General features: G+C 45.6%; 1 protein-coding gene across 4 annotated transcripts; it reads right to left on the bottom strand.

The window, feature by feature from the left end:
- Nucleotides 1–764: 764 nt before the first annotated feature.
- TVP23C (trans-golgi network vesicle protein 23 homolog C) lies at nucleotides 765–7334 on the bottom strand. 4 transcript variants are annotated; one of them, XM_049812726.1, is made up of 7 exons: nucleotides 7234–7334; nucleotides 6424–6506; nucleotides 5399–5543; nucleotides 4838–4927; nucleotides 3416–3547; nucleotides 3199–3327; nucleotides 765–2226 (listed from the first exon to the last, which is right to left on the bottom strand). In XM_049812726.1, exons 1-7 carry the CDS (start codon nucleotides 7234–7236, stop codon nucleotides 2194–2196), a joined length of 615 nt encoding a protein of 204 aa, XP_049668683.1. In that variant the 5' UTR covers nucleotides 7237–7334; the 3' UTR covers nucleotides 765–2193. The 4 variants fall into 4 exon arrangements, with proteins under 4 accessions (XP_049668683.1, XP_049668682.1, XP_049668681.1 ...); XM_049812725.1 differs by having other exon boundaries at nucleotides 7225–7311; XM_049812724.1 differs by lacking the exon at nucleotides 7234–7334 and adding an exon at nucleotides 6606–7116.
- Between the last annotated feature and the right edge of the window lie 4656 nt (nucleotides 7335–11990).

The following is an 11990-nucleotide window of genomic DNA, read 5'->3' as shown; positions in this document are numbered from 1 at the left end:
CAAAGAGGGCTATATTTAAAGGCACATACTAAAAAATTCCTCTGTCCTTGATTAAATAAACTGCAACTTCCAGAAAAGCACTCTCTATTTTCCAGCAGTTTGGGGGGAGCTTTGGCAGCAGGAGAATAAACATTAAGTCCAAAACTTCCAACACATTTTAAAACAACTACCTCCTGGCTGGAGCTGTGCCAGAGTCAGTGCCACCCTTCCAACACCAGTGGCAAACTGGGAGCTTGTTGGACTGGAGCAGAAAGGATTTCCGTTCCATCGTGCTGTACCGGTGCCAGACGCTGCACTTGCACGTCCCCACGTGGCTGTAGAAGCACCTTTACTTCAGTGATTGACTTCATTTGGCCTGTTTACATTCATTCCTTAGAAATAAATTATCCCTTCTACATAAACGGGGACTAGAAGTTCCCACTACGTGGTGGCACGAGCTTTTACAGTAGCACGCTGCCACCTTCCAGGAGTGAGCCAGGGACCTGAGCAGAGGGGCCTTCCGAGTGCCCTTAGAAGCCTCTTAGCCACTCTAGCAGAGCCTTATAGAGTGACAATTACTTCAGCTCCACATGATAACCACTCCAGCACACTTACAAAGAAAGCGTTTGCACAGGGAAAACTGTCTGAGACCCCTGGTGACAGGAACTGTGCCAGAGCTCACTAAGCAGCACCATTTAAGTTGACAAGTAACCCCTGTTAAAACTACATTACATGAACAGAGTGTATAAAAGAGCTCAGGCATGAATCATAAAAGGGATATCTGGTCTGGTTAAACAAAGCATTATTTTAATTTCAAGATTTTATAAATACATATTTACAAAAGGAAGGTATCAATCCAAAGAGTTAAACAAATGTACAGCTCCCAAGTATTGCTACCGTACAGGGAGAGAAATCATGTTAACGCAATCCCACAATTAACAATATCCATTATTCAAAAAGAAACCACATTCTTAATTTAAAATATCTCATCCAAAGTTTACAATATCCACCGCTGCAACAGCACAATCTGCCTTGAACAGAATTACATGACAAGAAGGAACTGATCCCTTTCATACAGCTTTTCACACAAAACACACCACTTTCTGCCATCTAAGTGAAGACTGCCAAGCCAACATTTCACCATCCTACAAAATGCTTTTTTTCCAGCCACAGACTCCTTGGGGAGCACGGCTTGAGGACAGCATACTGCATGGATTCAAGAAATGTAAAACCCTGTCGGTCCCATTTCCTGCAACTCTGTGCCGAAGGGCTAGTGAGGAAACTGGAGATCACATCACCCTACACCCTCCTGGCCAGAGAAAAAGAACCACGGCACCAAACGCACACTACTGCGCAGCGCCGACACGACGCCAGATGGCATCACTTTAACAGCATTAGTCAGACGATGACTGCTCTCAGATTCGCTCGGTCTCCGAAATTGTCTGTGCAACCTTCCTCGTAACCTGGTTTTACCCTTGCTATACTCTCCATACAGACGCAGGCCTACAGGTAGAAGCGGGACTTCCCATAAATCCAGGGGCTTAAGATGTTACTGAGACCTCCAAGAATGCTTCAGATAAATAAAAGACCAGAGCTGCTCAGAAGTCACTTTCTGCAGTTTTCACGAGACTTCAATGATCTTCTTACCAAGCCAACACCAACATTTCCTTTAGATGCCTTTCACTGCAACCACCTCAGCACCATTCAAATCACAGAATGAGAGATGCGGAGCCAAAAGAGTACTACCTAAACTTCGTAACAGAAGCAGCAATGACCTCCAATGACCTCCAAGAACAAAACACAGCAACGGCCACAACTGAAATTATTTGAGGCACCAACTGCTGGAGGAGTTGGGGGGGTTCTTGGATAACGGAAGGCTTGGCTTGTGCATGGCTTTTCTGAAGAAGGTTGTCCAGCAATTTTCTCTTAGTTCATCCAGTAGTTCTAAACCTGTATGAGAGCCACCTAGGATATTTTTTAATTTAAAGTGTAGGCAAATTAATTTTAATTAATCAAACTAAAGGACTGAAACACAAACTGCTAGTGGAAAAATCAAATATAAGTTGCTAGGAGTGTTAACCTGAAGTCTTGCACAATTTATTTACTTCTTTTAATTCACACCTCATGTATGCAGCTCCCAAATCTCATGGTCAGAGCAACATTCTCTGTTGTCCACTACTGTGAATCCAGTCTGGCTTGAGGCTTCTACCACTCTCAGGATGCTGTTTGGTCCTCTTTAGCCACAGTCTGCAGAAGGCAAAAAAGAAGAAAAGGAGTACAGGAGAACTATGTGACTCACTGCCATGATTCTGGGGGAAGGCACTAATTCTGCCAGAGACTGAGAATGGTCTGGGCCTCTGGTTAACTACTGCAGTGTTAAAAGCATTCAGAAGCAAATCCAGCTACAGAAGAGCACAATCCCAGCACAGACTGCCAAGAAAGGTTTATCAGTGTTTGAACTTCTGATTACACTAGTGAGAGTAATTCCAGCAAACATTTGTGAACCTGTGGCAGGCAAACCACTTCTCCTCGGAGTTGTCCACATAATACAGCACACTGAGGAAACTCAGTAAAAGCAGAAGTTAAATGACAGCCTAGAAGTGGAACAGGGGACAGTTGTGCCTACTGCTGCAGGGACCTATGGAAGGAAGAAAACTCAAGGCTGGGGCAGAAAAGGACCTCCCGAAAAGAGCTGGCTGGAAGTGAAAAAGAACATAAAAGGCAATGGCAGCCCTTTCGGCTAAGAGCTACACACACTGCAGCTGTGCACTGAAGCACAAGGACCAATGCGACATCCCTCCAGGTGCATAGTTGTGTGGCTAGCACAACCCGAAGAGGAAGCAGTGCAATGAAAGGAGTAATTTAGCAACACGTTATCCAAGAGCCATAGTTTATCAAAAAATATTTCATTCTGTCACCACATTCACTGCGTTCCTTATTTCCAATATACCAGCCATATTCTATGGCACCTGTCCATGGCACCAGCAAATAACATGAGTTCATGACATGCAAATGGAACTTGATGCCAATAATTAGCAAGTTACTCTGTGACTTTACTAAAGGGGCTCAAATTCACAAGGCAGCAAGGTGTGAAGGTTCCCTCTGCAGAACTACAAATAACAACTTTTTCAATCTTTCTTTTCATGGCCCAGGCAGTAAGGAAGCTGATGGATAGAAACAAATATGACTGGAGGGTTTCCAAAACCCTGGAAAACTTACCTGCCGCAAGAACTGCTTCCCAAGATAGTTGGTTGCCATGCTTGTCAAGTTCTTTCTACTGCCAACTTTACACCTGATATAACCATAAAGGTTGGCTCCCTGAAGCACCACTCCCATCACAACCACCGCCTAAGACACAGGAAAATACAGTCATTGATTTACACTGCCTTGCCTGTAACATACAGGATCTATTACTGAGTTGAGGGAATCCACTCACCAGCCATTTCACTTTGAAAGAAAAGAGAGCACTGAAAGCAAATATCACCCAGATCATAGGACACGTAATTAGACCTAACCAGAAAATTCGGGACTCTGCTTCTGATGAGGTTTTACTCCCTTGCGCCGACACCTAGAAACAGAAAGGAAATCAAGATTAACAGGCTGATCCACTGTATATGTCACATTGTCATTAAAAACAGTCCAGAATCTACAAGCTCCCCATTTTTCACCTCCACACAACAGTACTGGGTGCTTTCAAGATCAATTTCTACATCACCTAAAGATCTTTCTGCAGTAGCAGATGTTTCCATTTAAGGGACCCTTTTATCAGTTTTCTATCAGAAACAGTGGAAGTACCAGCATTGAATCGCTTTGGAATGCTTGGGGATTAAAGGTTACATTTGGGAAATACGACATTTACTGCATGGTTCAGTTACAATGCTTAGAAACAGCCAAACTGGTAATGTTTTCTACCTCCAAATCACTGCACAATCAGAATTTCACTAATCCTACCACTGGCAGAACTAAATAATGATACTTTTAGACATCAAAGTAGGGTAATTTTTTCTTTACATACACAGAGGTCTGATTCATACCACATTACTGATTTCATAAAGTCTTTACAGAGCATAAGATCCCAAGCAAGCACTCACTTCTTCCTTCCTGTAACATTTAAAAAATCTGGACTGGGGTAAATTTACAGCATCACCAGCAGCTCGGCTACCTTTCCCCCTCCTCCACCAATACATTCTACCTTTTCTAAACTAGCATTGTTTTGAGAAAGAATGTGCCTGTAGTTAAGGCACAAAATCAGCTGGAGAAAGGTTTAGGTTCAAGTCCCTACACCACTGCAGACACGTGACAGCACAAAATGATCTTTATCTCACTCCAGATCTGCATGCCAGAAGTGTCACTACCTCCATACAGAGATAAAAGATAGGGATCAAAAGGGTAAATACCAGAAGTGTTGTGAGGTGCCTGACAGATTCGATACTAGAGATACTACAGACTTAGCAGTAGTCATCAAGAACTCAAAGGCACAGTAATAGCCATGACAAATGCTATACATGTTTCTTCCTACTTCCAGTAGTTTTCTATAGGAGGTAAAAGCTCTGTCAGCTGTTGCAAGTTCACACCAGAAAACCTATAGGTTACTAGCATGGGAACCTTTACTGCATTCTGTGTGGAACTTTTACGTTACTTACACAAAGCCAGATGAATACATCATGAGAATTTTTAAATAATTCAACAATCACAAAGCTCACTCAGCAGCCTACGTGAAACAAGCACTTGCTCACAGATCTCTGGCTGGAAGTAAATATCTATGCTGTGCAGACTACCATCACAAGCATAACCACGAATTAATAGGGGTTTCATAAAACAGAAACAACTAAAAGAAAAAAAAAAAAAAGGAATTTACCTTCCTGGCTTCAAATACCCAGTGACTTCTACCATCATCATCCACCTGGTTCCACCAGCGAAGGCCAACCATCAGTCGCCCTGTGACATTCTGAAATAGAAGAAAAGCAATGAGCTTTATATCGCTGCTAAAAGAAACCATTTGCCAAAGTTCAGCTGTTTGAGTTGCTATTTTCAATGCTGCTCACCTGCCTCACGTTTGGGAAAACAAGATTACGTGGCTCTTATGTCCACAACAATCTGTTTTCTAAAATGTCCAGTACAATACCAAATTACTGTGAGGCATATTTCTGGTGATTTGATAATGAAGCCTCTGCTACCTTAAAAGAAAACCTAATATATGTTCTCCATTTGATTTTCAAAAAGACACCAGGTATACAGAGAATTAAAAGTTATTACTTCGTAACGCTTTGCAATACATCACAGTACTTGAGGGTATTTTGGGTATCATTTTGTGGGAAAGGTACAAACAAGTTACTTTTTTTTGTGATGTGAATAGCACTCTCTTCAATTATTCTTATACAGTAAGACAAAGATAACAAAAAGCGTAAAAGGAACTTACCTTTACAGCCCAAAAGTCACAGGACAAGAGGAGGATAATTGTCACCATGCAGGCAATAAAGCTGCTAGTTAAGAGCTCACAGAGCAGATAGACAACTATCGCACTGACTCGGAAGAATAAGTGGAAAAATGATGCCACTGGATGCCTGGAATGAAGTACAGCACAGTCACAGCTCTTTCAGACAAGACTGAAGCAATTTCAGCGAAATTACACTGCCAAGTGATCTCCCATCAACTCACAGGATAAGGATCAGCATCGTAACATGAACCCAGTGTGCAACAACTTCTGAAAATACGGGAAATAAAACTGACTAGAAGCTCATCATAAGGAAGACACATTCTACATGCACTGATATCCCACGTGTAGACAGAATTTAGGGTGGAAGGGGACAGGGAGTTTTACCTAGTGTTCAACGTAAGGCAATTTTTATGGGTTAAATTTAAAAAGGTTCTGACAGAGGAAATACCTCTGAAGGAAAGATCAGACTTCTCAATATGGCGGACTTGTCCTTTCTGATTTCTGCAGTTTCCCTGTCAGAAACGCGTAGTACAGAGCTGAGGTCACCACAGCACCTGTGCATGGACACTGCTCTGTGGCAGGAGTTTGGGCAGAACGAGGACGGACGTGGCTGGACCGCCTACACCAGGACGTGACAGACAGCAGTGCAGCACCAAACATACTTGAGAACAAAGGCTGGGGAAGAGATAGCAGACTAGCCCAGAACCAGCACTCAACAGGGTGAGAACCTCCCGTTACACAGAGTCATTGTATCAGTGTAGATTCCTTACACACAGGGACACAAGCACATACATGTTAGGGCACCCAGAAGCATGAAGGCACAGATCTACAAATTCCAGTTGAGCCTCTGGAACTGGTGGTCTCAGTTATCCAGAAATTACTCTCCATTACTTCCAAATAAATAAAGAAGGTATTTGCCATTACATATTTTGATGTAACATGGCAGTCCTTCCTTCCGTGCGCTTCTGCCTAGAACCGACCTAGAAACTCTCTCTGTGGCCACCGACCTTATTTTTGACTTTTTTGATCTCCTGGATACATCATCATCTGCATCAAAGAGAGACACATCTTCAATGTCATCACTGCTGTCCTAAAGCGGGAACAGATGCAGAGTCACATGAGGAAAAAGAATCTGTTTGCAACTTCAAGCAGAGACAGTTTTGATTACCCAGAAGTATTACGGTGTCACCTTAAGATCAAGATGAATTTGGGAAGAACGTGCAAACTTAACCACATCCAAACCAAAAAAAAGCAGCATTAAACGTTTCGATCTGTGCTTTGCGAAGAGTACGTAAGTGCGAGTCCAAGGCTCTTTTCCGCACCCAGGCACTTAACTTCACAGCCTCGTCTCGGGCCTTTTACTCTTAACCCCTTTCGGAGACCCCCGCCCCTTGTACCAGAGCTATTCCTACGTCAGGCAGCAGGCCCGCGTCCTCCCGCCTCTCAGCGAATACACCGGTGACGGAAGGAGAACCGGCTGTTTTCACAGACAGCCTGCACCTCTCCCGCAGGCCCCGCAGAAACGCGGCACCACCCGCCCCGGACCGGCCGAGCGCTCTCTCCCGGACACCGGCCCTGCCCGGGGCTCTCCGCCGGCACAGTACAACGACGAACCGTCCGGACGGCGGGACAACCGCCGGGGGCCGCAGGCCTACGACAGCGGACGGCGCCTGCCTGCCTGCCTGCCTGCCTGCCTCCCCCCCCGCCCCGGTACCCGGGCGCTGCCGCAGCCGCAGCCGCAGCCGGCCCGGCCCCGGCCCCGCTCCCGGCGCTGACCCCTGACCCCGCCCCGGCGGGGTCCGCCTCACCTGCCCTACCATGGTCGGAGTCCCCTCACTTCCGCCTGCCGCGCAACGTCAGCGCCGCGGGCCAATCCCGGCACGCACCGCCCCTCCTCCCCTCCGCGCGTGCGCGCCCGGCGGGACGGCGCGGCAGACGTGGCCGCGCTCTTCCTCCCCGCCCCCCGCCCTCCTCCCCTGCCGGTGACGTCACGGGGGGCGGCGCCAGGCGAGGCGGCCGTTGGGGCCGTTGTTGGCGGCCGCTGAGGGGCCGGCCCCGGCCCCGGCCCTCACGTACTCGGGGGTCGGGGCGCTGAGGGGCCGGGCCTGGTCCCCGGGGAGGAGGCTCCCGCAGCGCTGGGGAGCCGGCCGGGAGCCCTGGGGTGCTCCCTCGTGAGCCGCCGACACGTAATACCTGGAGCCGGTGTCAAGCGGAGGTAGTGGGAGGGAGAGCTCTAAGGGGACAAGCGGCTTCGCTGAAGCCTCGCCTTTCCTCATCGCCGGCGTACCCGAAGAACGCCTGGAGGAGGGTGCAACCGTGCCGAGGCCGCGTTTTGGGTTTTTAGCCACCCCCTTCCCTTGCGTGGGGCTGGGGAGCGTTCCTGTCGACTAAGACACGCTGCCTGCGCGCAGCACCCAGCTCTCGCTTCGCTGCGCCGCTTCCTGGGTAGCTCAGTAGAAATCTGCTCCTGGCAGAGGTAAAAAGAACAAAACCAAAATGCACCACCAAAAAACCCCAACTGGATGTCTAGAAAATGTGACAGAAAAAGCTCAAAATAGAGTAACACCCTCAGATCAGTATTTTTAGAACATAAAAGGCTGAGCAGCTGCACTGAAAAGAAAGGGGAAACTTTAAGCTTTGATTTTTACAAAGTCTACAGGCAGGCACAGAGCTTTCAGGGGAAAAAAGCGCAGGTTGGCAGTGCCCTGATTTTAAAACTGCTCATTACAGCCATCGGTGCAAGCATACATGAGGGACAAAACCCAAGGATCCATCAGTAGCTGCAAGCTCGCTCGCACTCCAAGGAAACCATCTGCAAACAGCTCATCTGAAACACGCTGCCCAACATTTTTTGTATGTGAATAATTAAGTCACAAAACATTCGTTAGGGAAGAAGTGAGTAAATTTCCGCTTCATTTATAAAGGAAGACAACAAAGTTAGCTATACAGTTATTCCTTCCAGTTGTTCTTCCATCTATTTTGGCAAGTGCAGAGGAACAGTTTGCCTTGCAAGGAGGCACAACATTGTTTTATCACTTGCCACCTGTTTGAAGGATCACTGCTTGATCCTATTTGAAGCAAAAAGGGTCTCTCCCTGTCTGGGTCACTCTTACCATAGCCAGTTCCAGCCATAACTGCTTACCAGGTGGATCTGGCAGCTGCTGTATTCTTGAAGGACTACATGTTTAGTTCGGATTTAGTTATTTTGGGGACTAGCTCATCCACTGGTATATTCATATGCCTTAAAAGAGATTTCAGACCTGTAAGACTATAGCAAGTCATACATCAAAGCAAAGATGTAGAAATCCAGAGCTTTTTAAGGACAAAAAAGTCTCTCATTGGGCTGACCCAGGAGTGCTTTGAGCTGTCCTGGTACCTCATCTGCTTCACGTCTCCCACACGCTGGTGGGAGAGGGGAGAGCAAGCAATGAGGCCCCTTGTGAGCTCTCCTTTAGCGCTAGCACACATCACTACCAATAGTCCTGAGTTCTTAATTAAAAATATCATCTTCTAAAGCAATAATGTGGAGGCATATGAAGTGCTTGTACCAATGAAGTATTCTTGTTGGACAGTCTTCCCTGTGGTTTATCTGCAAAAATCTAAAACCTGGTGGTGCTGCAGCGTAAGAGATGTTGCAGAAATTACCATCACTGTTGCTGCAACACAGTTAAAATTGTTGTTGTTGGAGAAATACAAATTTATTGGGACCCCTGAAGATACACAGCACCACTGCCTAACCTTTATGTTAAACTTTCAAAAAGTAAAGCAAACCAAAAAAAAGACATCCAAAAATTCTACTGAAAAACTTCTGAAGGAAACAGCCACCTGTTGGGAGTTTTTTGTCCTTTTTTTAAAAGCATATGGCCAAACATTTGAGGACAAAGCAAAAAAAAATATTAATTGTACTTCATGCTTTATTATTTTGTGATCAATACAGCATTTTCACACACAGCATTTCCTCCCAGATGACCCCAAGGTGCTGGTCAATAGCGGGGACAGGACACACTCCGAGCTGGGGAGCAGGTCTCTGCTGCTTTCACCTTGTTCAGGCATTGGTGTTGGACAAAGCTGCCTTTGGCCCTCTGGCCATTTCCACCCACCGCCCAGGTACCTGCTGGCAGGGCAGCGAAGCGTCAGGCTCTTGTGTATGCTGCCCCAAAATGCAGCTGGGGCCCTACACCCAACAGTTAGAGCCATCCAGGAGGAAGATCAAGGTGTGGAGCTGCAGCTACAGGGAATATCCCCAGACATTCAGACTGTAACCCCAGGGCTCAGATTCACCCATGCTCCAGGGTTGATATCCCCACTCACTTAAAAAGAGCTCTGGTATCTGCTAGTGCCATAAGTGACACAGGCCTCCCTCTCCTGACTTTCTCAAAAGTACTGTACTGAATTAAAATTAACACTTTATTTCTATATAACACCTGAAAAACCACAGCAGAGAAGCACAACAGAAATAAGCATATTATGCAGCAAGTCAGCAGACTTAATGTTCATCATGTAAAGACTTGGCTGTTCAATGGTCTCTCACACATCTTTAATTTTTTTATTATTATTTTTTAATTTAGAAAGTGCAGGTGTAGAGTTATTAGAATTACCACTATCTTAAATCTGATATACATGATCTAATCTCATGGTGTGTGATCCAGCCACAAACAAGTAAAACGTCCTTTTGCTTCAATACTGCCTGCATACAGTTTTGTTTTCACATCAATTTAAAGACAATATCAAAAAATCCATTTTGTTTACCCGGTTAACAAGTACACTTGCAATGCTCGCTTAAGTCAGCATGCCATTTCACAGGCAATCCAAAGCTATTACTAATAAATACAATACTATATAAAAACTTAATTTACTTTTTATATCTCTGGTGGTGCCTCTTTTTAATGCTTTCGCTCCTTTTCTGTTCACTGTGTGAAGTATCAGGCACCATTCCTCTGCTGAAATACAAACACTTCCAGCTATAACGAACACACATGTAAAAGCACATTTTGTTCAGAAATGCCTGTCGAGCTATATAGACAAAATTGCTGTGGCATCAATACAGTATCATCATATCAGGATGATATTATCTACACTTTGTGGATGACAAGTACAACACTAATGGCACCTAGCTACAGCAAAACTCTTATCGAAACTATCTTGCCACTACTCTGCCTGGCTTTGTCTCTGCTTGCAGGTGCATGGTGTCCTGCACAACAGCAGTGCTGCCCATAGCCCCCCCGGGTTGTCACCTCTGCATACAAAGGCCAGGTGCACAAAAGAGTCAATTTAATTCAGAAGTGAATTGTTAAGATAGTAAAACAACCTCCTCTTACTTACCTTCATAAGTGACTTCACATGCTGTATATGACATCTTCCCACACGTTAATTCCCTTCCAATGCATCTCTGACACCAAGCTCCCAGCTTTGCATCCTGCGTGCTGAGCTAAAGCTGATCACAGAAGGACTTGGTCCAGCTCTGCCTTTGTAGGTGATTTCACACCACCTCTGTTGGCTGTAGCATTTTGCAAGTGCCTGAGCACCCACATCTGCAGCAAGATGCTGATTTATCGGTTCCAAATAGGAAGACAACACTGTAATCCTCCTCACTTCAGCATGACTAAAAAGGCATCAGCCTTTCCATGATGTTTCTCCATCAGGCTTCCTCTGTTAGATGCTTTTTTCCAGGGGGTGTGTGCCAAAGGGTCTCTGGCTGCAGCTGCGCTGGGCTTACGCCTGATTTCTTGTGAGAAAGTGCCATCCCGTGGCTAAGTGTGAAATCCTTGCTGCTTCATGTCTGAAAACTAACGTCAGGCAAAGCCACCTCAGACAACTATAATCCCTGTACCATAGCACAGATGTGCTGCAGTAAGGCCAATTGCCAACCTCCCATCCTCACTCATCCCCAGCCTGCACGGCCTTTTGGCACTAAATCTGAACTACAGCAGTCCAGCTCCCACATATTCATTAGTTTCTGGCTTCCTCATAGTTTTACATGGACACTTAGTTTTTATTACACCTGTTCATTATCATTCTTCGGGGGACAACTATTGTTATTTTTCACTGCTAGCAAGGTCTGGCTTAATCACGGGGTTTGGAAGTTGAAGATGACATTGAAATAAACAAACCAAAACTAATCATCACCCTACTGTATGGAGAGTTTCACACACTTTTATCTCAAACCAAAACTACTGCTGGAAGGACCCCTGACATGACCATGGGGAGGAATGTCCCACCTCAAGCCTCTAATGCAAGAAAATAATGGAGATGTTTCTGGTACACCACCCAGATACTCAAAGTTGGACAATTAGACAGGTTTTTGCTTTCCCAGCTCAAGCCAACTTAGGTCCTGAGTGTTAATGGAAGTCAAGCACATTTAGGCATTTTATGTACAAAAACAAAGAAACAGAAACCACTACCTTTATTTTTTCTTTAATACAAATTAAATTTTAAGCTGCTTTCCAGCTGGGTGGCCCCAGCATGTCCTGGTGCCTGGGGCTGTTCCTCCCCAGAGGCAGGACTTGGCCTTTCCCCTTGCTGAACTTCATGAGGTCTCTCAGCCCATTTCTTCAGCCTGTCCAGTTCCCTCTGG

Source organism: Accipiter gentilis, chromosome 10 (assembly GCF_929443795.1).
Source record: "Accipiter gentilis chromosome 10, bAccGen1.1, whole genome shotgun sequence".
NCBI lineage: Eukaryota > Metazoa > Chordata > Aves > Accipitriformes > Accipitridae > Astur > Astur gentilis.
This window is presented reverse-complemented; position numbering and strand designations above follow the sequence as displayed.

What these genes read in the sequence shown, in the direction of transcription:
- TVP23C (XM_049812724.1), bottom strand. Translation starts at nt 6,674, where the DNA reads ATGCTGCTTTTTTTTGGTTTGGATGTGGTTAAGTTTGCACGTTCTTCC. An exon ending in TCAAAAAAGTCAAAAATAAG is followed by an intron (nt 5,544 to 6,423) that starts GTCGGTGGCCAC and finishes ACTTCATTCCAG; the next exon opens with GCATCCAGTGGCATCATTTT. An exon ending in GGAAGCAGTTCTTGCGGCAG is followed by an intron (nt 2,227 to 3,198) that starts GTAAGTTTTCCA and finishes TGCCTTCTGCAG; the next exon opens with ACTGTGGCTAAAGAGGACCA.